This window comes from Thamnophis elegans, chromosome 3 (assembly GCF_009769535.1).
Source record: "Thamnophis elegans isolate rThaEle1 chromosome 3, rThaEle1.pri, whole genome shotgun sequence".
In the NCBI taxonomy this organism is placed as follows: domain Eukaryota; kingdom Metazoa; phylum Chordata; class Lepidosauria; order Squamata; family Colubridae; genus Thamnophis; species Thamnophis elegans.
Genome location: NC_045543.1, coordinates 139,562,020 through 139,588,681, shown reverse-complemented (window position 1 = coordinate 139,588,681; position 26,662 = coordinate 139,562,020). Strand labels below are relative to the sequence as shown.

General features: G+C 44.0%; 1 protein-coding gene across 2 annotated transcripts in view; it reads right to left on the bottom strand.

Moving 5' to 3' along the window:
• Positions 1 to 26,662, bottom strand: part of DYM (dymeclin) — a 266,534-nt gene that overhangs the window by 41,068 nt on the left and 198,804 nt on the right. For both annotated transcript variants that reach the window (XM_032213699.1, XM_032213700.1), the window contains 2 exons: positions 17,786 to 17,968; positions 6,897 to 7,010 (listed from right to left, as the gene is read on the bottom strand). In XM_032213699.1, coding sequence (XP_032069590.1) covers positions 6,897 to 7,010; positions 17,786 to 17,968 — 297 coding nt within the window. The remainder of the gene's footprint in view (positions 1 to 6,896; positions 7,011 to 17,785; positions 17,969 to 26,662) is intronic.

The window sequence follows — 26,662 nt, the reverse complement described above, 5'->3', positions numbered from 1 at the left end:
TGTGGATATTTCATAGAACCACCTGCCAAAATGCAATTGCTTTAATCTTTTTTAGAAGGTTTAGATTTCAGTAAAAAGGTGTACTGAGAATTACTGCAGTAATCAGGGTCACCGAGTCCAAACCACATTCAGCGAAGGAAACCAAATTAAGATTATTTATACCCAATGCTTATCTAGGGGCTGCATTAATATATCCTATGAAGATCTAAGAGTTTCCTCTACAAGACCAGATGACAGGAATCGAAGCTCATCAGATCTGCCTGCCAGCTATAGCTAAAAAAAATAAAAAGAGAAAGATTTCCCCCCCCCCCCCCACCCTCCATGCCCCCACCAAAAAAGAGACCAGAATTGGGGGAGGGAATCCATCTAGTAGCCCTCTTCGCATCCTGTCCTGTCTTGGAATTTAGTCCAGTGTAGACATATCATTCAAGTACGGGTAGTCCTTGATTTCCAACCACAACTGAGCCCAGAATTTATGTTGCTGAGCGAGACATTTGTTAAGTGAATCTTGCCTCGTTTTACGACCTTTCTTGCCACAGTTGTTAAGTGAATCACTGCAGTTGTTAAGTTACTTAACAACGCGCGCTCACATTTGCGAACCGGTAGAGAAGGTAGGAAGGTACGTGGTGGCTCAGTGGCTAAGACGCTGAGCTTGTCGATCAAAAGGTCGGCGGTTCAGCGGTTCGAATCCCTAGCGCCGCGTAACGGAGTGAGCTCCCGTTACTTGTCACAGCTTCTGCCAACCTAGCAGTCTGAAAGCATGTAAAAAGTAGAAAAATAGGAACCACCTTTGGTGGGAAGGTAACAGCGTTCTGTGCACCTTTGGCGTTTAGTCATGCCGGCCACATGACCACGGAGACGTCTTCAGACAGCGCTGGCTCTTCGGCTTTGAAACGGAGATGAGCAGCGCCCTCTAGAGCCAGAAACAACTAGCACATATGTGCAAAGAGAACCTTTACCTTTAGGGAAGGTAAGTGAATCCCACCGCTGGTCGTAAGTATGAAAAATGGTCATAAGTCACTTTTTTCAGGGCCACTGTAACTTTGAATGTTGTAAGCCAAGGACTATCTGTACTCACAGGTTTGGGGAAAACCAATCCAGATTTCTTCTTGAAACCATTTCACAAACCAAGCCAACCGAGCACAAGATTGACGTGCCTCTCAAATTAATCTTTCTTTCTACACATTTAAATCTTAGCCACCTATTCTCAAGCTTATCTTTCAAAATTCAAAACTGTGGTTTTCCCCATGAAAAAGAAGCGATATTTTCCTGCTCCAGAGTCCCATGGCTACAATTGCTTGATGATTATAAATGCTTGCTTTTGGAGATTCTCACTTACAGACCAGGCATCGTTATCTTATCCGAAGGAATTGTACATCCATGCCGTAATATTCATTTTGGGATTAAGAATGTACTAATTTTAAGAGCCTCCCTTTGGTTATTCATCCCTCTAGCTAGTTTTGGAGGGTTTCCCCCCCCCCCCCATAAAATTTAGTGCATTTGTAGCCATCTGCTAGGGATGGGGGGCAGTATTTTGGACTGCTGGAGGCAAAGAGGATTTGCATACAAATAAACCAAACAGAGCACAAATTTCCCCCCTTCCTGTTTGAATTTTAAGGGACGTATGACGTATTTCAATGCTCTGCTAAGAAAGATTTAACAAACACGAGCTATTCTATGCAACACTTCTTAAAAAAAAAAAAAACCACGAGCAAAGAACAAATAAAATTGGGAAACTCAACGGGGAAAACCATTTATAAAATAAATGTTTTCTCTTCAACTAGATCAACTGGCAGGAAATGTCTTTCAAAAGCATTTGAATGCGATCTCTTTAAAGGCTACGTGTATCTCATAAAAGGCGAACATCAGCTTCCAGTTAGTAAACGTCTGGCATTCGGAACAAGTTAACCCACATATTACCTCCCCCCAAAAGAGGGGGAGGGCAGCTATCTGCCTCGGCTCCACAAAAAATGCCGAGATAACTCCCAGACAGGGTTTCGCTTTCCTGAGTCCCAAATGCTCAATCCAGAGATCCTTCCACCCAAAGGAAGGAAGGAAAGAAGGAAGGGGGGAGGAGAAAAAGAGAGAGAAAAGAGAGCGAGAGAGAGAGAGAGAGAAAGAAAGAGAGAGGAAAGAGAGAGACAGATAAAAGAGAGGGCGGGAGGGAGAGAGGAAAGAGAGGGGGGAAGAGAAAGTGGGGGGAAAGAGAAAGAGGAAGGGAGAGAAAGAGAGAGAAAAGAGAAAGGGAGGGAGAGATTAGAAAGAGAGAGAGAGAAAGAAAAGAGAAATAGAGAAGAGAGGGGGGGAAGGAGGGAGGAAAGAGAGAGGGAGGGAGGGTGAGAAAAGAAAAGGGGGAGAGAAAGAGAGAGAGAAGAGAGAGAGAGGAAAGAGAAAGAGGGAGAGAGGGAGGGAAAGAAAAGAGGGAGAGGAAAGAGAAAGAGAGAGGGAGGGAGAGAAAGAGAGGGAGGGAGAGATTAGAAAGACAGAGATACGGGAAAGAGAGAAGGAGGGGGAGAAGAGAGAGAGAGGAAAGAGAAAGAGAGAAAAGAGTGGGAGGGAGAGAAGAAAGAGAGGGGGGAAGAGAAAGAGAGAGGGAGGGGGAGAGTGAAAAAAGAGAGGGGAGGGAAGGAGAGATTAGAAAGAGAGAGATAGAGGAAAGAGAAAGTGGGAGGCAGACAAAAGAAAGGGAGGGAGGGATGGAGAGAGACAGACAGACAGACAGACTCTGAACTTTGGAAGTGGGAAGAAAAGATAAGAGGGAAGACCCAATGCATGCTTGGACTAATCGCCCGCATCTTAAAGTGCCTCCTTTTCATAATCTTCTGCCATAAAATGGAAAGCCTGCAAATGTGGGCCGCCTTGTCTGGGGAAGGAGACAGCTCTATCTTTGAACGCTGCCGCCTCCCCAGCCCGAGACGGGGGCCTATTAACGTGGCTTTATCTCCTCCTCCCACAAGGTGAAGGGAAAATCTTAAAGAGCTGGAGATTTCAACACCTGCCGTTTTATCTCCTGGCTCCTGCTGCTATCATCTAAGGCGGTTAATTACCCAGTTTGGACTTCTCCTGCAGGAGACGGGGCAAAAAAACAGCCAGCAGCACTTTTAAACTGACAGCTAATTATGTTGCGCTTATCTCGAACAGCAGTAAGAGCAAGAGGCGGCCTCACTTCCCAGTTCTCAAGCCCTGGACTCGCCAAATAAAGGCCCTTTGCTCTTTGCAGGTGGACTCCTCGACTTACGACCGCAACCGAGCCCAATCTTTCGACGGCAGCCAAGAAAGGTCATAAAAGCAAGACAAGATGCACTCGACGACGTCTCGCTTGGCAACAGAAATTCTGGGGCTCGACTGTGGTCGTAAGTCGAGAGGGCTGCCTTGTACGCGGTCAGGTATATTTGAACTTGCGGCCTTTCTCGCTACGGTTGTAAAGTGATTCACAGCGGTTGTTAAATTAATTAGAATAGAATAGAATTGGAAGGGACCTTGGAGGTCTTCTAGTCCAACCCCCTGCTATGGGGGGGAAACCCTACACCACTTCAGACAAATGGCTATCTAACGTCTTCTTAAAGACTTCCAGTGTTGGGGCATTCACAACTTCTGGAGGCAAGCTGTTCCACTGATCAATTGTTCTAACTGTCAGGAAATTTCTCCTCAGTTCTAAGTTGCTTCTCTCCTTGTTTAGTTTCCACCCATTGCTACTTAACCTGCCCTTCAGGTGCCTTGGAGAATAGTTTGATTCCCTCTTCTTTGTGGCAGCCCCTGAGATATTGGAACGCTGCTATCATGTCTCCCCTGGTCCTTCTTTTCATTAAACTAGACATACCCAGTTCCTGCAACCGTTCTTCATATGTTTTAGCCTCCAGTCCCCTAATCGTTAACACAGTTGTTAAGTGAATCTGATTTCCCCATTGCTTGTGAGAAGGTCACAAAAGGTGATCACGTGACCCCAGGACACCGCAACTGTCACAAATGCATTCCAGTTGCTGTGACTTACAACTGTGCATTAAGTGACCATTCAAAGTTCCAACTGCATTGAAAAAGGGTGCCCGTTTTACACACTTTTGAACGTTGTGGCACCCCCGTGGTCATACAATCAAAATTCGGAGGCTTAGCAACTGACTCATATTTACAATGGCTGTAGTGGGTTTTTTTGGCGGGGGGTTGTCACACGATTACCTTTTGCGATCTTGCGACAAGCAAAGTCAATGTGGAAGCCAGATTCGCTTAACAACCGTGTTGCTAACTTAACAACTGAGGGATTCACTTATCATCCGTGGCAAGCAAGGCCGTAAAATGCGGGCAAAACTCACTTAAAATATTGCACACTTGGCAACAGAAATGTTTGGCTCGATTGTAAGTTAAGGACTGCCTCTAAGTGATTAGGTATATCTGAACTTAAAGGCTCGTGGTGGGAAGAAGGGTCTTCTGAAAGAATTGCACAAGAGTTTTTTGCAGGATCAAAAAATTGCAGGAGTTCTCCTCTTAAGGATCTGTAATAATCTAGACCAGTGTTTTTCAACCTTTTTGTGCAAAGGCACACTTTTTTCATGAAAAAAATCACGAGGCACACCACCATTAGAAAATGTTAAAAAAAATTAACTCTGTGCCTATATTGACTATATATAAAGTGTTTTTCCCACGGCACACCTTACACTATGTCACGGCACACTAGTGTGCCACGGCACAGTGGTTGAAAAACACTGATCTAGACAGCATACTAAAAAGCAGAAACACCACCTTGCCAACAAAAGTGCGTATAGTCAAGGCTACGGTTTTCCCAGTTGCAATGTATGGCTGTGAAGGTTGGATCATAAGAAAGGCTGAGTGCCAAAGAATGGAGGCCTTTGAACTATGGTGCTGGAGAAGACTCCTGCGAGTCCCTTGGACTGCAAGGCGATCCAACCGGCCAGTCCTAGAGGAGATCAACCCTGGCTGCTCTTTAGAAGGCCAGATCCTAAAGATGAAATACTTTGGCCACCTAATGAGAAGGAAGGATTCCCTGGAGAAGAGCCTAATGCGGAGAAAGATTGAGGGCAAAAGAAGAGGACGACAGAGAATGAGGTGGCTGGATGGAGTCACTGAAACAATTGGTGTGAGCCAGAGTGGTTCCTACTGGTTCGGCCGAGTAGGTAGTAACTCGGTCACCCACACTTCCGAACTGGTTCTATTGGCACCACCATAGGTGTCACCATCTTGGTATTTTTTTTCCATTACTGCACATGTATGCACGTGAGCGTCCGAAGCACACCCCTGAGTGAACCAGCAGTAAAAGAATCCGGAACCCACCCCTGGCGTGAGCTGAAATGGACTCCAGAGGATGGGAAGGCCTGGAGGAACGTCATGCATGGGATCGCAATGGGTCGGGCACAACTTCGCAACTAACAACCACAAATGATCCACCATTGAGCTGGAACATTCAACAAAACGTAAGAACGTCACACACCGTATATGTTCAGTGGGAAAGCAAGCGAACGGTCAGATATCCAAGTATCCTTAGTTACATTTGCAGTATATAAACATTCTCTTCTCAATTATCTAAACAAATGTAAGTCCTTGTTATCTTAACTTACACTGTGTTCCTGTGTACGATGTTACTCTAAATAGCTTATTTGAACCTCCTGCTTCTCCTAAAGGGGCAACTGTTGATTCCAAGAGGTTGTTTTGGGGTACACAAATAATCCCCCACTTACAACAGTACTTTTAGTGACCATTTGAAGTGACAACGGCATTGAAAAAGGGACCATTGTCCGCACTTAAAACCACTGCAGCATCTCCATAGTCACCTGATCAAAATTCAGGAAATGCAGGCTTGACAACCGGCACGTACTTATGACGGTTGCAGTGTCCTGCCACGACCACTTGTCCTGACAAACGAAGTCAGTGGCGAAGCTGGATTCACTTTACAACCCTGCTGCTAACATAAAAACTGCAGTGCATCAACACTGAAAGTTGGCCTGAGCTAGGCCATTTTCTAACTTCAAGGTTGCCACACGGGAGCTGAGGGTCAGGGAGGGGGAGGGGGTTTCTAGCCAAAACAAAATACTTTCTCTTGGGAACCAAGGACATTCCCACAGCGTGTAGACATTTCACGCTCCCCCTATTAAAAAATCTGCTGCTGTACCCCATTCTCTGCAGCCTGTCCCTAAAAGCAACCTGTTTTGCTTTTAGGAATAAATATTTTTTTCTTTCCTCACAGCTCTCTGGATCTCATTTTTATTTGTTCTTTTGTAATCCTGGCTTGTTGTTCTTCTGATACCAGGAACAATTATACTCTGCTCATTCTCAATAAGCGGTAATGACTGTCTATTCTAGCCTAATTCTAACGGCCCAGCAGTTAGAATGTGCAGTATTGCAAACAAACTCTGCCCACTGCCAGGAGTTCAATCCTGACTAGTTCAAAGTTGCCTCAGCCTTCCGTCTTTCCAAGGTCGATAAAATGAGGACCCAGATTGTTGGAGGCAATATGCTGACATTTTAAACCCCCCAAAGAGTGCTGTAAAGCACCGTGGAGTGGTATATAACTCTAAGTCAGTGTTTCTCAACCTTGGCAATTTGAAGATGTCCGGACTTCAACTTCCAGAATTCCCCAGCCAGCATTCGCTGGCTGGGGAATTCTGGGAGTTGAAGTCCGGACATCTTCAAGTTGCCAAGGTTGAGAAACACTGCTCTAAGTGCTACTGCTCTTGCTAATGCAAAGCACTATTTTTTAATTTACAGAGCCCTAAATAGTTGTAGGCCCTCTCTCTATGTCATCTACAATAAGAATATGAGAAGAAAGACCTCTTTTGGAGACTTTTGGATATAGGATACAAACAAGGAAGGGAAGTTTCTCTGTGCAAGAAATTTCAGGAACCTGAAAAAGAGAAAAGTAATCTTAAAATTGGCTTCGCCGCACTCACCCGGAGCCTGTCTTTGGGTAGGGCAACAGCTCCTTGTTTGATAATCTCAAGTACCCGTTCCACTGACAGCGCAGCTCCAGGATGCTCGATCCGTGAGCTGAAGAAGCTGATTACCTTGAATGAAACAGGAGATAAAGACAAGAACATGATTTAAATGAAGCAGTGCCAGGAATCTGCCAGCCACATTAAAAAACAAAATGTGAAAAATCTGCACAACTGGATTATGGCGATGATTGAGTGGTTTCCTCATGGGAATTCGGCAACTATATAGCTGAATGCCAGATTAAAACGAAGACTAAATATTTATAAACTGAATGAGCCGGTGTTTTAAGTATTGTTTCAAATCTGCTTATTTGAGAATTGGGATCTAAAAATATCCATATATCTGTACAGCAATGGTTCTCATCCTTTTCTTTACCATGGACCGTCTTTAAATATCTTTTGTGGCAGTGGTGAAATTATTATTTTTTTGTTACTGGTTCTGTGGGTGTGACAAGGGAAGGATATTGCAAAATCCCCATTCCCTCTCCACTCCAGGGGGAAGGATACTGCAAAAGCCCCATTCCCTCTCCACTCCAGGGGGAAGGATACTGCAAAATCTCCATTCCCTCCCCACTCCGGGGGAAGGATACTGAAAAATCCCCATTCTCTCCCCACTCCAGGAGAAGGATACTGCAAAATCCCTATTCCCTCTCCACTCCAGGGGGAAGGATACTGCAAAATCTCCATTCTCTCCCCACTCCAGGGAAAGGATACTGTAAAATCTCCATTCTCTCCCCACTCCAGGGAAAAGATCCTGCAAAATCTCCATTCTCTCCCCACTCCAGGGGAAGGATACTGCAAAATCCCCATTCTCTCCCCACTCCAGGAGAAGGATACTGCAAAATCCCTATTCCCTCTCCACTCCAGGGGGAAGGATACTGCAAAATCTCCATTCTCTCCCCACTCCAGGGGAAGGATACTGCAAAATCCCCATTCTCTCCCCACTCTGGGGCCAGCTAAAGGTGGTATTTGTCGCTTCTCCGAACTACTCAAAATTTCCCCTACCGGTTCTCTAGAACCTGTTAGAACCTGCTGAATTTCACTCCTGCTTTGTGGCCACCGACATAGTCACGGATCCCCAAGATTTAAGACATAAATCATAACATTCCTTCCAGTCTTTGTAGTTCTCCTGTGATGACATCGCGCCCCTCCCTCCAGGCATAAGCGGGCCACAGGTTGAGAAACATGTATAGCATAGAGATCAGGGAATTAAGTTGTAAATAGTCCACAGTGGCCCGCATTCAAATCTTACCATTATGTACCTTCTACTGCCTTATGTACATTCTACTGCCTGTCATTTAGTGCATACTTAACACCATATACCAGTTTTTTAAAATAATTACTTTGCCACAAAATTACTTTTATGGGAGTTGTTGGGGGGGGGGGGGAGTCAAGCCTCCAAATGTTGGTCATTCGAAAACACCGCATTCACAAAAAGGTATGAAAGGCCAGGGCCACACACGAAAGTCTAATTAAACTGATTTATCAGTTTAATTTAACCATTTATCTAAAATGGTACAGGCCTGTGATGGCTAACCTGTGGCCCGCACAGCCCTCTCTGCGGGCATGCGAGTTGTCGCCCCAGCTCAGCTCCACTGTGCATGCACACGCGCTTCCTGCCGACCAGCTGATTTTCGGGTCTCTGCCGCGCATGCATGGGGGGGAGGCACATGCAGATGTACATGCATGCATGGGGGGAGTGGAGAAATCACGCACGCATGCATGGAGTGGGGGGAGCACTGGAGGGGGGTACAGTGCCCCTGCCCTGTGGTCCATTTTTGTTCCCAGGAGTCTTCAAGGAGCCCTGCTAGCTCAAAAATGGGGTGTAGGGGGGGTTGTATGAGCATGCAGGGGGGGAGGGAAAGGTAGAGCGAGGGGGGTGTTGTGTGCTCATGTGCAGCGGGATGGGGCGCGGGGAGGGGATGTTGCCCATGCATTGCATTATGGGTGTGGGAACGCACATGTACAATACAATACAATAGCAGAGTTGGAAGGGACCTTCGAGGTCTTCTAGTCCAACCTAGGCAGGAAACCCTATACCGTTTCAGACAAACGGCTATCCAACATCTTCTTAAAGACTTCCAGTGTTGGGGCATTCACAACTTCTGGAGGCAAGTTGTTCCACTGATTAATTGTTCTAACTGTCTTTGACTCTCTCTTCTTTGTGGCAACCTCTGAGATATTAGAAGACTGCTATCATGTCTCCCCTAGTCCTTCTTTCTATTAAACTAGACATACCCAGTTCCTGCATCCGTTCTTCATACGTTTTAGTCTCCAGTCCCCTAATCATCTTTGTTGCTCTTCTCTGCACTCTTTCTAGAGTCTCCACATCTTTTCGTGGCGACCAAAACTGAATGCAGTATTCCAAGTGTGGCCTTAGCAAGGCCTTATAAAGTGGTATTAACATTTCACCTGATCTTGATTCTATCCCTCTGTTTATGCAGCCTAGAACTGTGTTGGCAGCTGCTGCACATGGCTGGCTCCTAATTAAATGGTTCTCCACTAAGACTCCAAGATCCCTTTCACAGTTACTATGTGTATGCTTTCAGCATGCAACAACAAAAAGGTTAGCCATAATTGGACTAGAAGACCTCCAAGGTCCCTTCCAACCCTGTTACTCTGTAAAGGATCTCAACCAGCCCAACAATGCCTCTAAATATACACCTTATCTTGAGACATCAGGTAGACAGGAATACTGGCCCTGCCATTGAGCCTGCTAACATTCCTTTAATAATCTCCTTCAAGGACTTGGAAATGGTTTGCTGCTTGCCATTCCTTTGTACTCCAGCGTGTTAAGACACCCCACCTGGAGCCATTAAGCCTCATTAGGCCTTTACAACTCTGCAGCTATTAGTAAAACAAAAAGAGAGCTGATGGTCTGATTATTCAGGGATTCAAATGAGACACACCACTCCTGCAAGCAAACTACAGACGCTGCCTCCCTAATTTGGAGCAGCAGCTTGGGAGAAAAAAGTGCAAAGCAAATGAAAAATTCAGTAGGGAAAAAAAAATGTTTACTCAGTAATGGAATCACTTTGCTGATACTAATAATTTCTTACTGTAAATCCTAAACATATTTCTTTCCAAAATGTGAAAAGCAACAAATTAGAAGTAGACTTTTTTTTTTAACAATGCACTTGCAATAAAATGAATTTTTAAAGGGGGAAATAGTGCGCCCTTTTAATCTGCTATGTTGGTTTCAGGTTCCAAATACTTTGCTATATTTTTCTCTAGGAAGGGAATCGGCAATGTTGGACAAAACATCCATCTGGTTCAGTTCCAAGCAGGGGAAAAAAGACAATGGAAACATGGAGGCTGATTGGAAAGATGGTTTGTTGATGAACGGGACCACATGGGTCTGAGAATGAAGGCTATTTATACTCTCTCTTACGCCTTGCCCTTGAGTTTCCTGTTCCTGCGCAAGGAATGTCTTCTATTGGCTGTAGTCAGACTCCCATGGGGCCATGTGGGGTCATGTTTGTCTGAATCAAGTTTGGTTGAACCTTGGGCTGATGCAACGTCCTTAGGAGATTCTGCAATGCAGTGAGCGCTGCTGCTAGATCAGGGGTAGTCAACCTTTTTATACCTACCGCCCACTTTTGTATCTCTGTTAGTAGTAAAATTTTCTAACCGCCCACCAGTTCCACAGTAATGGTGATTTCTAAAGTAGGGAAGTAACTTTACTTTATAAAATTTATAAAGCAGAGTTACAGCAAACCCCTACCGCCCATCATGAAAGCTGGAACGCCCACTAGTGGGAGGTAGGGACCAATTTGACTACCACTGTGCTAGATAATCCTATTACCATATTTTTCAGATTATAAAACGCACTGGAGTATAAGATGCACCAAGATTTTGAACAGGCAAATTTTTTAAAAAAAGTTTTGGCACTCTGCAAACCTCCCCAAAATGGCCCGTTTTCTGCTCATTTTTGCCCTCCCCAGCCCCCCAGGAGCACTCTGGAAGTCTCCTAAAGGCTATGCACGGGCATTTTTGCAAAGGGGGTGGGGGTGTGTGTATAAGATGCATCCAGATTTTCACTCTCTTTTTTGAGGGAAAAAGGTGTGTCTTATACTCTGAAAAATACGGTATGTCCTGGGGGGGGGTGTGTGTCATGTCTTAATCCCATCACCCTGGATCTGAAGGTCTTGTAGATCTTGTAGATAGGCTGGCCCAGTTCTTCTGGGGCTATTAAGAAAGGTGGGGGCTGCTTTCCAACAGCATTTCTCCTTTAGGGAAATATAATATTCTGCCTTTTTAATATTTCTCAAAATATTTCATTTCATTCTTCTAGGAGGGCCTCTTTATGACATGTGGACTTCAGCTCCCAGAATTCCTGAGCCAGTCATGTGAAGCTTCCCCCCCACACACACACTTATGTCAATCACACCATCCTGTGGTCATGTGATCAAAATTAAGCCGCTTGGCAACTGGCATATATTTATGATGGTTGCGGTGTCCCGGGTCATGTGATTTGCAACCTTCTGATGAGCAAAGTCAATGGGGAAGCCAGATTCACTTAGCAACCATGTTACTAACTTATAACTCCAGTGATTCACTTAACAACTGTGGCAAAAAAGGTTGTAATTTATTTTTTTTGCGGGATCAATTGTAGTTGTAAGTTAAGAACTGTCTGTAGCAGCTGCTCAGGATAACCGTCTCCCTCGTTTTAAACACAGCAGGTCCTGTTAAATCACCATTGATCATTTAAAAATAATACCTCTGCATTGTGTGTACACAAACATACCCACAAAAGTGAACAACTGACAAGGGTAGCAAAAGGTTTGATTTTTCTTCAGCACTTATTTAGATTCCCCTTCTAATCTCAGAGACCTTTTGCTGTTGTTGCTTATCAGAATGATTAATCTAGCAGGAAAATTCTCAATACAACAAAAGAAATAGCCAACTTTCTATTACATGCATGACTTCAGTCCAGCTTTTACAACTTGCCTGCAAGAAAAAAACCCATCACGTTTGCCAGAAAAGGAGTTCATTTAGTTCTGGAACAGACTTCAGCAATAAATGAAAACAGAAAGTCATACTAGCCTTGGTTACCAAGTGACCCAGATGTTTTTTTTTTAATCTGCAAAATATTAGAGCTCTTACAGCTCAAACCCACAAATCTAAGCAAGTGTAATTCGTTATTTAATGGGTAGTCCTTGACTTACAATCATAATTGAGCCCGACATTTCTAATGGTAGGCAAGACTTTTGTTAAATATGTTCTGCCCCATTTTGTGATCTTTCTTGCCAACCTTGTTAAGTGAATCACTTTAGTTGTTAAGTTAGTAGCATGGTTGTTAAGTGAATCTGGCTTCCCCATTGCTTGCCAGAAGGTCGCAAAAAGTGATCATTTGACACACACACACACCCAGGATACCCCACCTGTCATAAATACATGCTAGTTACCGAGCATCCAACTTATGAGCATGTGACCGTGGGGATAATGCAACGATCGTAAGTGTGAAAAACAGCCATAAGTCACTTTTTTTCAGTTCCGTTGTAACTTCAAACAGCCACTAAATGTAAATCGAGGTCTACCTGTACCAAGGAGTAGACTTAGAGACACCCTCTAGTTTAGTTATTGGCTGTATCCTGTTGTGGAGGTCCTCAGTTGGGCAAGATGGATTGACCATTTTTTAATCTTATTGAGATTAAAAGATTTGGAAGAACTCAATTTCTGCGGGAGGTGGGGGTGGGCGGCACTGTTCTACAGTGGTTCTCCTCCTACCTCTCGGACAGGTCGCAGTCAGTGTTGGTGGGGAGGGAGAGATCGTCCCCGAGGCCCCTAACCTATGGGGTGCCGCAGGGCTCGGTTCTGTCCCCCCTACTATTTAACATATACATGAAACCGCTGGGCGAGATTATTCGGAGGCACGGGATTAAGTACCATCAATATGCGGACGATACGCAGTTGTATCTGTCCGCCCCGTGCCAACTCAATGAAGCGGTGGACGTGATGAACCGGGGCCTTGAGGCTGTTAAAGACTGGATGAGAGCTAACAAACTGGTACTCAACCCGGAAAAGACCGAGTGGCTGTTGTGTTTTCCTCCCAAAAATTTGGCTAATGTTCCAACAATCAGGCTGGGGGGGCAAAATTTACACCCCTCAGACAGGGTCCGCAACTTGGGAGTCCTCCTGGATTCACAGCTGAGTTTTGAGCATCACTTGTCGGCTGTGACCAGGGGGGGCATTTGCCCAGGTTCGCCTGGTACGCCAGTTGCGGCCCTACCTGAACCGGGAGGCTCTCACAACAGTCACTCGAGCCCTTGTGACCTCTAGGCTGGAATACTGCAATGTGCTCTACATGGGGCTGCCCTTGAAGAGCATCCGACGACTTCAGCTAGTTCAGAACGCGGCCGCGCGAGTGATTATGGGCGCACCACGGTTCGCCCATATAACACCAATCCTCCGTGAGCTGCGCTGGCTACCTGTTGATCGTCGGGTGCACTTCAAGGTCCTACTTACCACCTATAAAGCGCTCCATGGTAGTGGATCTGACTATTTGAGAGACCGCCTCCTGCCAATTAGCTCCCTGCGTCCCATCAGATCGCACAGAGTAGGCCTCCTCCGAATTCCATCCGCCAGTCAGTGCCGACTGGCGACTACGCGGAGGAGAGCCTTCTCAGTTGCAGCTCCGACATTATGGAACACCCTCCCCGTGGAGATCCGTACCCTCACCACAGTCCAGGCCTTCCGCACAGCCCTGAAGACCTGGCTATCCCGTCAGGCCTGGGGATAGGATTACTCTCACCCCGCCCGAATGTTGAATGAATGTTGTGTTTTTATGGATAATTTTCTTTTATTCACGATTTTTTTTTTTCCTTTAAGTCTTGTCTTGCACCCCCTTCCCCTCATTATTGTAAGCCGCCCTGAGTCCCTCCAGGGAAAAGGGCGGCATATAAATTCTTAATAAAATAAAATAAAAAAAAAATAAAAAAATTTCCCATCCTGCTTCTGTTGTGAAGTCTCTAATTTGGTTCCTTCTACTGAAGAGCTCAAAGATGGTTCTATGCTCTAGTTTGGCAAAACAGTTTCCAGTGTGTTCTGGAGGAGACAAGATTGGTCTCTGGAATTTTGCAACAACTTTCCTCATGTGAGAGAAAGGATTCCAAGATGTTCCTCATGAGCATGAGCCTAATCCCTCTCCCTCTCCCTCTCCATCCATCCATCCATCCATCCATCCATCCATCCATCCATCCACACACACACACACACACACACACACACACACACACAAATGGCTCTGTGTTTGTGTCTGTGTGTATGTTCCAGCATAACTCTGGAATGTCTCGAGCAATTTCAACCAAATCTGGTACAAAGATGACTTACCCTTGGGAAACAAATACTGAGGGGGTAAGACACCCTTAAGACCCCTCAGCGGGGTGGGTGGGTGGGTGTTGTTAAGATACAGCCTGTTGTGCCTTAAAATGGCTTTCACCGTACTGCAGTAAAATGGCTTTTACTGTACAGCGCAGTGGAGTTGTCATGGTAATGGCTTCACAGTACTCCACAAGGGGGGGGGCTCCCTCTGGTAAGGCGGAAAAATCCAACATTAGGAATTACGTTTGGTCCGGACATTTTCAACAAGGCTTTGATTATTTTTTAGGACAAATGTATGGCCATGATCAATAAAACATTATTGCAACTCGGCCTACCTGCACCACTACAAGACCAACATGATGTAATTCACGCACATTACATACGAGAAAAGAACTAAATAAATACCCTGGCAACGCCGGGTTATCAGCTAGGCACTATGGAAGATTCATTCATTATCAGAGGTCACTTCAAAAAAGAAATGCTTTGCTGGTAACTCACATTTTGATCATGCGACCATGGGATTGCTGCGACGGGTAAGCGTGAAAAGTGGTCATAAATCACTTTTTTCAATGGCGTTATAACTTGGAATGATGACTAAACAAATGTTTGTAAATTGAGGACTACTTGTAGAATAAACCAGTGATGGGGAACATGAAGACTATTGGGTCAGCTGAGTCAGTCAGTAGAGCTCCAAGGAAAAGGATGTCCTCCTAATCCAAGTCCCTCTCTTCCCTGAGATGGCTTCCTCTTTCATGGTTTTCTTCTCTTCTCCATCCTTCCCTCTCAAGGAAAAGGAAGGTGGAGCTAATCTGGTTGACATTCCTTCATTACTGCTAGCAAGATCCACTCTGCTTTGCCTGCAACTCCACTCTTTAGGGAAGGCTACCTCTCAGGTGCAGAGAACATAACCTCTAGGGCCTTTGCTGCCATGCGTGTAATCCTCAAGGTAGATAATCCCCTTTGGTGATCACCCTGAATTGCATAGCTAAATGTCTACGGGGATTCTCAATCATCCAGGTCATGATTGTCCCAGCTGTCCAGCTGCCTCTTGAAAAAGCACCTTTGGGACACCCTGTCATGGGTAAGACAGGGAAAGATGGCTGCCCACTGGTTTTGTTCAGATCATCACAAAACAGAACACTGGGAGTAAGTATTCCATTAGTTTTTTTTTCCTTACAGAACAATAGCCGATATCCAGGGACAGTGGGTAACAGAAGGCAGTTCATTAAATCCTGTATCAGGAAGGGGGGCACATCTGGCCTTTATTCATGCCCTACTTCTGCAATAATTATTTGTATGTTCTAGGACAAATTAGATTTACGGTTGGGCAATGAACCTTGACCAGAAAGATTAATCACTCTGTAGCTATTCGCTTCCAGGTCCAATGTGAAGTGCTGATGTTGATGTTTAAAGTCTTAAATAGCCCCATCCAACATACACTATCTTGACAATCCTAAACCCTAATTTCATTTTTCTATCGTCCAAGGCATAGCTGGTGGAGAAGATCTTCCCAGTTGTGAGATGATGGTCAATGGTCAACCCTGGAGCCACCTTGGAATATCTTCAGGGTTGCCACACCTGGGCTTTTACTTGGAACTCTGACAATGATGATGATGATGATGGTGTCCATTCAGTTGCATTCAACTCTTGGCGATTCCTATGCACCAGGTCTCTCCATTTCTCCTGATCCTGCATTACTTCTATGCTCTGGCTGGTGTCAGCTTTGATGGCGTCCAGTCATCATTTTCCTTTTACTGCTAACTCTTCCAATCATAATTGCTGTCAGACCTGGAAGCCATCTTTTTTACCTTTGCCACATTTTCTACTGTGGAAGGGGGAGGATATACAGAGTGTGGGTGATATATAGTCAAAATAACAATCTTTCTCAGAGAGACAAGGCCGTCTTGCCCTCCAGCTGCGCGATGAGGTGACTCGGAGGCATCTCTAGTTTTGGATGGTGCCTGATTGGACCATGGGATGGACATGTGGGTGCTGGGCAGGGACTTGAACTTTCTTTTGGGTGGGGAAAACCTGGAAGCTTTCAGATTCATGTTTCCCCAGATGTGCCAATATGACATCTCTAATAAATGGAACTTTGAAGAAACTCCAGCCTCGGGAGTCTTCTTTTGTTTAAGGGTGTTACTTGGAGCCCCGACAATCTCTTTCTCCAGTGAATCCGCCTGCATGATATGGCCAAAGTAAGTGAGACTCAAGTTTCCTGATTTTGCCTTCTAGTGACATTTCTGATGTTATGCATTCCAGTACTTGCTTGTTAGTCACCTTTGCTGTCCAAGGGTTACCCAGGAGGCTCCTCCAATACCACAGCTCAAACCGACTTGTCCTGTCTTCCTTTTTTAAGGTCTAACTTTTACAACCATAGTTGTGATATATGCTTATTACACACCGGACTTCCCTAATAATGGGTTTTGGAAAGCGATTCAAAAAAATTGTAAAAATATTTTTTATAGGACTTTGGAAGGCCTGGCAAAAATAACTAATATTATTATTTTTTCTTTCCTGTTATTCAGGACTGTAATACTGTTCCTACGCTGGCTTTAATATAACAACATTTATTTCGGTGCAAACCTCCCATGCTGATCACTTGATGAAAAGTTTGGAAAAAATATTTTAAGCAAATGCATATGAAAACATTGTTGAACAGCTTTTCAGAAAAAAAAAGTATAAATTCAGTTTATCAAATAATGACAACTGACAAACTGCATTATTGAAACGTCTTTGCCAAGAATTCGTTAATAAATTCTGACTTCCAACATTTAGCGTAGATCCAGCATTTTCTAATCATTGTTATATTTGCTGATTAGGTTTTTGAGAGCATTAAAATTTATTTTTGTCTGTTACAATCCCTCTGAGCTTATTGAATAAATAAGCATGGATTTATTTCTTCCAATAAACTTATGTTCACAACTGTGTTTGTAATAAAATAATATTATATTCCAAGAGAGTTTGGCTAGGGGAAGAGCATTTTTGGCTCATTTATTTTAAAATGTGTCTAGATTATTTTTTTATATGTTTCTTTCGGTGCCCTTTGGCAGATAAAGCAGCGTATTCTCATATCAAAGCAACAACAAATAAAGAAATATCCGCTCCTGCTATAAAGCCGATATAATCTGAAGCCTTATCAACTACGTCTGATCTTTTCTCATTTTTCTGCAAGGAAATGTAGAGGCATTTTGGCCGAAGTAGGTTTTCCCATTATAAAAAATATATTTAAATTATCCTTTGTGAGCAGCTCTCGCACACACAAGCACGCACACACACAGAGGCACACAGATATAAAAGAATATAACATGCATCTATTTATGGAGTGGGAATAATCCAGAATTGTTTTTTTGACGGATCTATCAGGAACTTGGTCACTGCAACTAATATAATGGAAGAACTGTGTATCTTATGTGTCAATATCTATAGCTATTCTATACGAAATAAAAATATAAATACAAATTTAAAAATATAAAAATTTTAAATTGTAAATAGCATTTTCACAGAGGATATTAAATACATACCATATCTATGTTCTGCATGATATCCTGGAAAGAGGGGTGAGTTCGAAATTGCTCAAAGAGATCCCGCTTATATAGCAGGGCATACACTAAATTGGAATTATGATGGAGGGAATTTGTTAAGCAGGAGTTGATTATTTCTAACATCATTCGAATGACTTCTTCAATCACGTTCAAATCCTGGGCCTAAGAGAAAGAAACAAAGGTATTTCTAGTCAGGATAGGTATTAACAAACATATAACAGATATCAGAACATTTCATTACTTTTCTCCTAGGTTATCGCTCAAGAACAAATGAATTAATTTTTTAGCAGAGCACATAATTTTGATGGAACATAACACATATTTAGTTCCATATTTGATTCTCAGCAAAATCAATTTGCCTGGCAATTTTAATAATAAATCATACATATCAAAAGGTTTCACAGACGGACTGATTTTGTTTTGTTTTTTTAAACGTAAGCAATTGTACCGTGTTTCCCCGAAAATAAGACAGGGTCTAATTTTCTTTTGACCCCCAAAATAAGCACTTGGCCTTATTTTTGGGGAGATCTTATTATTTTTGAAGTGCAGGAGGCGGCAAACGTGGTCACCTCATGGCTGATGTTGTGTTGCAATATTTTTGGGGAGGGCTTATTTTTGGGGAAGGGCTTATTTTAGCGCATGCGCTCAAAAGCCCGATTGGACTTATTATTCAGGGAGGTCTTATTTTCGGTGAAACAGGGCATGTGACCTTTTAGATAGCTTTAAATGCAACAAATACAAACAAATATATGTGAATCCCATTAAACTGTACAGTTCTGGGGAAATTATCAGGATTTTCTTGATAACGACCCAGAAACAATTCTAACGTAATTGTTATTATTTTACACCAACTATCCTAGGGATCCTTTTAGCATTCAGCAATCTGAATACTAAATCGTGTGTGTGTGTGTGTGTGTGTGTGTGTGTGTGTGTGTGTGTGTGTTCTCCAGCATAACTCTGGAATGCCTCGAGCAATTCCAACCAAACTTGGTACACGGATTACTTACTCTCTGGAAACAAATACTGTAAGACACCCCTAATACAATGCAGGGTTATTATAATGGTAGCAATGGGGTAAAAAATTGGCAATGGCAAACCACTACTGAAATCTTGACAAGAAAACTTCAATTGCATGGAGTCAATACTGAAAGTATCAAATAAATAAATAAAATTAAGGTTGGGGGAAATGCACAAGCTGGAATGGCCTCTTTGGAAATCATCAAAAGACAGAACTGTGATAGTCCTTTGTTGCTCTCTGAGCTTAGCTGTTTTCTTGCAGACGTTTCATTACCTAACTAGGTAACATCATCAGTGCTAGGCTAGCCATTCATTCCCGTAGTTACCCAGTGGCGAACACCATTAACGTTGACACCAGCCAGAGCACAGAAACACTTAAAGAAGTAGTGTAAGATTAGATGATGTGGAGAGACCTGGTCCACAGAATCGCAAAATGCATCTACAACTAAATGGATAATATAAGTCTTCCATCCTTCTGAGGTTGGTAAAATGAAGACCCAGATTGTTGGGGGCAATAAGCTGTCTTTTTAAACTGCTTAGATCAGGGGTCCCCAACCATTTGGACTTCAGGGACCACTAAATTCATAATTTAAAATCCCGTGGACCACTAATATGATCTGCCTAATGACCGGCTGGGTGGGCGTGGCTAGGTGATCGTGTGACTGGGTGGGCATGGCCAACTCGATGTCACTCACGTTGAGGGGCACCTTGCTGGCCTCTACTTGCTCCTCCCCTCCCAGCCACTCCTCACCTGCCCACCCAGGCTCCTTAGGGCTCCAACAGGAAGCAGTTTTTGGAGCTAAGCAGCCACCATGAGAAAGGGTTGGCAAAACAGCTAAGTTCAAATTGGATCTGACCGAGAAGGAGGCTCAGCAGAAGCACCTCACTGAGGACTACGAGCATAGGCTTTCCAAGCAGAGGGAAGACCTACTGGAGCGCAAGGCCAGGTACCGGTGCCTGGAGGATCAGCGGGTTGAGATGGTCAGCCAGTTCCAGGCCATGATGCAGTCCCACTGGAACGAGGCCCTCCAGCTCTTTGCCACCAGCGGCTCTTCCCTTCAGCCTTCGCCCAAAGCCCCCCACTAAGAGGCTGAAGCAGACCCCAAGTCAGAATTTCCCCCCCAACCTACACAAAAATACCCTGAAGGGGCAGATTCTGCAGCAACATAAACGTTCATTGCATGTATCCGACCCTGGGGCCGTAGTTTTGAGGACCCCTGATTTAGTGCAATATAAAAAATGCAAATAATTTTTCTGCGGCCCACCAAAATTGTCTCGCGAACCACCAGTGGTCCACGGACTACTAGTTGGTGGCCGCTGGCTTAGAGAGGTCTGTCAAACACTATGAAGCTTTATTTAAGTCTTATTGCTATCATCATCATCACTTCAGATGATCCCTCCTCAATAGAAAATAGATTCAATTGTTTTCAAGAGTTTGTCAGATTCATAAATAACCTTCCAAAATGATCGTTATAATAACTAACCATTGCATTTAATAATATCCTTGGCGGCAGCAGGAGTTGCATGCGAAGAGGCTATAGAGATGAGAAGGGAGGTTTTGCCCCCTACTATGCAGAAGGAAATGAGTGGGGTGTTAGCAGCGTAACCCTTTCTTCTATCCCCAATGTAGAAATGTAGCAGAGTGCTGAGAAAAAACAAGAGTTAATTTATTCCTACTTTTCAGCTAGCTGATAGTTTACTTTTGGACTTTTGGGAAACGGAAAGAAAGAAGCTAGAGGACAAGCAGAAAGTCAAGGACAAAATGTATATAAGAATGGTGAAATACTATCAACAAAGAGTAGCGTTCTTCATTGTCTTAAACTATCAATACAAAGCTGAGCCATCTCTGGATATAGACATGGCATTAAGGCAGATATAAACCATGTCATAAAAACATTTCACCATTACTAAAAACTTTTGGTTTTCCTGAGCAGTAACTTTCGTACCCAGCTGCAAAACAACTAAAGTACGGAACTGGGATTTCTCCTCAAGACAGAGGCTTAAGTAAGGAAGGATTTAGCAATTACCCTTCAATGCAACAGCTGCTCTCCATGTGAAAAAGATATTGTATTAGCCTAGCTATAGTTTTTGTACATCATAGCTTAGACTTCTGAAAGAATTGTGAACATTCCCCTTGTAAAAACTTTCACTTGGCTTCTAATTACGAAAAAGTAATGATACTATCTAAGTGTTCTTTGGATGTGTTTTTTAGGTGCCGGCCCGCCATCATTTGAGTGACAAATTCTATAATATCAAAAATATTTATTTACAAAAGAAAGTTCTCTAGAAGTTACAAAGGAAGACGTGAAATCCTTCTCTAAAAAGAAGCCACCCAGAATTTGGTACAAGGGAAGGAAGGAAGGAAGGAAGGAAGGGGGGAAGGAAGGGGGGAAGGAAGGGGGGAAGGAAGGGGGGAAGGAAGGAAAGAAATAAAGAAAAGAGGGAGGGAAGGAAGGAGGGAAAGAAAGAAAGAAAGACAGAAAGAAAGAAAGAAAGAAAGAAAGAAAGAGGGAATTAAGTAAGTAAGTAAGTAAGTTGATTAAAGTTAACTATCTGGTGTCTACTTCATAAACATAGCAAACTCATTGATGATTGAGTAACTTGTGTACAGGATGTCTGAGGTAAACAAAAGCTACTATAAGCATTTCAACCCTATATATGAGATCACTTAGCTCTAGCAGTGTGTTGCTGTAATCCAACTTCCAGACGTTTGCTACTAACCCGGCTATAAACTGGGCCAATGGTGGTTTGACCAACATGATTAGGGCACCAATGTAATCTGGACAAGGCTCTCCTGGCTGTAGCTACCATTTGGATTTCTGCTTTATCTAGAAGTATTCTTAGACTGTGGACCTGATCTTTGAAGAGTAATATAATCCCATTCAAAACAGGTTTAAATTCTATTCCTGGATCTGCCTGTGTCCTAACCAGGAGCTTTTTCAATCTTGAGATCTGTATCAGAGGTGGCATTCAGTAGGTTCTGACCGGTTCTGGAGAACCGGTAGCGGACATTTTGAGTAGTTTGGAGAACCGGTAAATACCACCTCTGAGTGCCCTGTCCCCATCTATTCTCTGCCTCCCAAATCCCAGCTGATCTGGAGGAAATGGGGATTTTGCAGTAACTTTCCCCTGGAGAGGGGAGGGAATGGAGATTTTACAGTATCCTTCCCCCTGCCGCCCCCACCAAGCCACGCCCACAGAACTGGTAGTAAAAAAATTTGAATCCAACCAGTGATCCGTACCACGATTTCTCAACCTGAATTCAAGATGTGTGGACTTCAACCTCCAAAATTCCCAAGCCAGCCATTGAGAATTGAAGTCCACGCATCTTAACGTTGCCGAGGTTGAGAAAAACTCATCTAAAGCTTCACCCAGCCAATTATTGCTGCATGGCATCGATATAAAAGAGAGAGGAAAACTCGCCTTAATTTAAATGCATTAGAAAGTTTGCTTTATTTGTTTTGGGAGAAACACATGCATGTTGTTTATCATCATTCTAGGAAGTTTTCAAAAGCACCCCTTGAATTTCCTGTGTTTTCAGTAACAACAACAACAACAAAAAGGTAAAGTCTTTAGTAAAACTTATGTGGGCGAGGAGGAGAAAGGGAAATGCGCAAGTATGCTGCATTTTAAATTTAAGGTGTAATCCGTCTTCATGGGCAACTTTTCAGTTGGTAGTTCTGCAGCGTCCTTTATGTAGTTACATTTATTCGTATGTACACAGAAATGTTTCCAGACAAATTACGCTATTTGCAGGATAAACAACAAAATATATTAGAAGAACAATTATCCTTTCAGAGCTATCCTGCTTTGCAACTTGAGGATTAATTTAAATGAGGTACACTACAGCATCTCCTCTGATGCTCCCTATGCCAAGTCTGAATGTCTTTAAATTATGTATCTTTAAAGCCAGTGTGGGATTGCGTTTGCAAGAAAAAGGAAGGATTTTATAAAGAAAGAAATATAAAGCACTCTCTTCATTACAGTGCTTGAATCAACATTAAGCAGGAATATCCTCCAGGCAATGTCCTGATATGCTACTCTGTCAGGGGAAGGATATTAAGGTAATTCATCTTAAAAACAAATAGGAGCCCCAACTCCTTCAAGACAAATGTTTATTTAGTGCAATAGGATGTTCCCCACAGTGACCGACTACTGTGTCTCATTCTTGGAAAGCCTGCAGGCAAGGGAAGACAGAAACCTTCTGCTGGTGCTTCCCAACAACTGGTATTCAGTGGCAAATCTTTCAACAGAGAAGTCATTTAGGGCAGAGGAGGGGAAGCATGGCCGTTTCACGACTTGTTGACTTCAACTCCCAGAATTCCTGAGCCAGCTGGCTCAGGAATTCTGGGAGTTCAAGACCACAACTCGTAAAAGGGCCACGGTTCCCCATCCCTGATTATGGGGATGCGAGAATTCTAACGTCAAGTCTTCCTCTGTATAAGGACTTATAGGTATTTCCCATGAAGGAAAGCGCCTGGGAAACATTACACTAAGATGGGACAAATCCAGATAAATGAATATGCTCTATTTCCGTGATGGCGAACCTATGGCACGTGTGCCAGAAGTGGCACGCAGAGCCATCTCTCTGGGCACGCAAGCCGTTGCCTGTTGCTCTTCCAGGTTCTGGCCAGCTGGTCTTCATGTGCGTGGGAGCTCCAGAAACCAGAAGAGCAGCCGTCCAGTGTGCATGTGAGCGCTAGGAAGATGACCTTCTGGTTCCCTGTGCGCACATGTGCATTGCCCAGCTGATCTTTGCTTGTGCATGCACACCACAAACCGGAAGACCGGATGGCAAGTGTGCATGGGCATGCCGGAAATCTGAAGATCGTCTTGCCGGTGCTTTTCGGGCGACTGCTCTTCCAGTTTCCGGTGTGCGCATCAGAGGTGGGTTCCTACCAGTTCCAGTTCGGCTGAGTAGGTAGTAACTCAGCCTGCCACGCCCCCAAACCGGTTCTATCTGTGGCGGCGCCATTTTGATTTTCAGTTCTGCACTTGCGCAGAACAATCTTCATTGCAGAAATGTAAAACTTTTTGTGCACTGAACTGGCAGTAATGCCGGCAGCAACCCACCCCTGGCATGCATACCGGTCTTTGCATGTGCATCCACACCACAAACTGGAAGACCAGGTGGCTGTGTGCATGTGTGTGCTGGAAACCGAAAGATCATCTTCCTGGCGCATGCATAAGCACCAGTCACTTGCTTTCTGGTTTCTGGCCCGCGTGCTCCCATTTTGGCACTATTCTATTTTCTAGAGGAAAAAAATAACTGATGATTAGGGGACTGGAGATTAAAACATATGAAGAACGGTTGCAGGAACTGGGTATGTCTAGTTTAATGAAAAGGACCAGGGAAGACATGATAGCAGTCTTCCAATATCTCAGGGGCTGCCACAAAGAAGAGGGAGTCAAAATATTCTCCAAGGCACCTGAGGGTAGAACAAGAAGCAATGGGTGGAAACTAATCAAGGACAGAAGCAACTTAGAACTGAGGAGAAATTTCCTGACAGTGAGAACAATTAATCAGTGGAACAACTTGCCTCCAGAAGTTGTGAATGCCCCAACACTGGAAGTCTTTAAGAAGATGTTGGATAGCCATTTGTCTGGAATGGTATAGGGTTTCCTGCCTAGAAGACCTCCAAGGTCCCTTCCAACTCTGCTATTGTATTGTATTGTGACTGTGGGAACTCTGAGGGGAATGAATTCATGTTGACTGACTGAAGCTGATTCCTGTGAAATTCGGTTTCACGCCCATCCCCTTTGGTAAATACAAAAATGGGCCCAGGTTTTGGCCTACCAACTCCCCCCCCCCCAACCCAGTTTTGCCCTCCCCAGCTCCCAGGAGCACTCTGCAGGCCTCCCAAACTCTCTTCGTGCCCCGTTTTTGGTGAAAATGGGACGCACAGAGTGAGGTTATTTGGTGTATAAGACACACCGACAGTTCCACCCGCTTTTAGGGGGTGGGGGAGAAAGCGTATCTTATACTCCAAAAAGTACAGTATATAATAACAACGTTCCAATTTTTTTCTCTATCATCTCTACAGTTTTGAGCATGTTCCGTTTAAGATGGTTCCGGCCGCACAACAGGGCCAGTTGTTCAACTTTCCGTCTGCATGCAGATAGTCTCAAATTAAGACTCATCATCATCATCATCATCATCATCATCATCATCATCATCATCATCATTTCGATGTAGAATCTGCCTGGCCGACATGTGCAAGTTGGGAAATGAAACTTAGGATCTTGTCTCCACAATTCTCTGTAATGATTCCTCAGTGTAGAAAACTTTGCCCTTCCAGATACGTCAGGCATCCTGTTTATTTACTTTCTCTACTTATGAAAATGATTTTATTTCAGTGGGCCTTTGGCAACCGACTTTTAGTATTGTTATGACCGCGTGGGATTTGGGTTGCCATTTTCCTGTCAGCTGTCAACTGCTTGAAGCCTTTGAAGCTGGGTGGGATGTAAATTCATATTCACAGAGATTAATACCACAGAAAAGAAATGATTTATTTGCTGGAATTCACTATGTAAGCAATTTCCATTTTCAACCACCCCAAAGAAACCTAAACTACCAGAGGAAAACATTGTAAGGAGATAAACAGGAATGGAAAAATACAAAAATGGCCCTTTGGAAGCATGGATCAGCTTGCGGCATTAACTGGATGAGGAAGGACGCATGTTTAATGTGTCTGAGGGCAAAAGTTAAGCATTTTAAAAAGATCCGAAAATGGATTACAAATGTTGAACGTTCCTCCTCAGATACCATAAAGTCATCTCTGTTGGCTGGAGAAGATAGGTTTGTATTCAAAATATTTGGACTGGTTGGGAACGATTGCTGTAAACATTAATGAAGTAGAAAATTACATAAACGAGGGGGAGAAAGCAGAGTTTAGGAATTTAACCACATGCATGTATGTTGTTGTTAGTTGCAAAGTCGTGTCCGACCCATCGCGACCCCGTGGACAACGTTCCTCCAGGCCTTCCTGTCCTCTACTATCCTCTGGAGTCCATTTAAGCTCAGACCGACTGCTTCAGTGACTCCATCCAGCCACCTCCTTCTCTGTCGTCCCCTTCTTCTTTTGCCCTCCATTTTTCCCAGCACGAGGCTCTTCCCCAGTGAGTCCTTCCTTCTCATTAGGTGGCTAAAGTATTTGAGTTTCAACTTCAGGATCTGGCCTTCTAAAGAGCATTCAGGGTTGATCTCCTCTAGGACTGACCAGTTGGATCGCCTTGCAGTCCAAGGGATTCACAGGAGTCTTCTACAGCACTAAGTATGTTAGGGGTGAGTTCCTGCCGTTTTTACTACCGGCTCTTAACTCTTGCACACGCTCACTTTGCTCACGCGCCAGACACACACTGCACATGCATGCATTGTTCAATGTAAATTGTTCTTCGTCCATGCGCAGAACAATTAACAGTGTACTGCTCACACACAGTCACTAAAATCCAAAATGGTGGTGACCCAGCAGCGGCAAGGGAACCGGTTCAGGGATGTGGCAGGCTTGGGTCGCTGCCGGTTCTGCGACCCAGGCCTGAATGCCACTTCGGCTGAAGCGGGCCAAACGGGGAGCAACCCACCTCTGATGCATGTATACTCAAGGGTAAACTGTACTAGGTGGGCCTGAAGCATCTTCCTTGCTGTGGTCCCAATAGAGGAGGGAGAAGTTCTTGGTAAGAGGGCTAAAAATTTCCCAGGTGAACAGTCTCAGGTATGCCAAGAGTGGAGGTGGCCATCCATCATAGCTCTTGCTGGCTTGAAAGATCTCCCAGAGATCCTGGCAGCAGATCTCAGAATGAATTACACAGAACTGGGACCTCAGCCCAAGTCATTTCAGT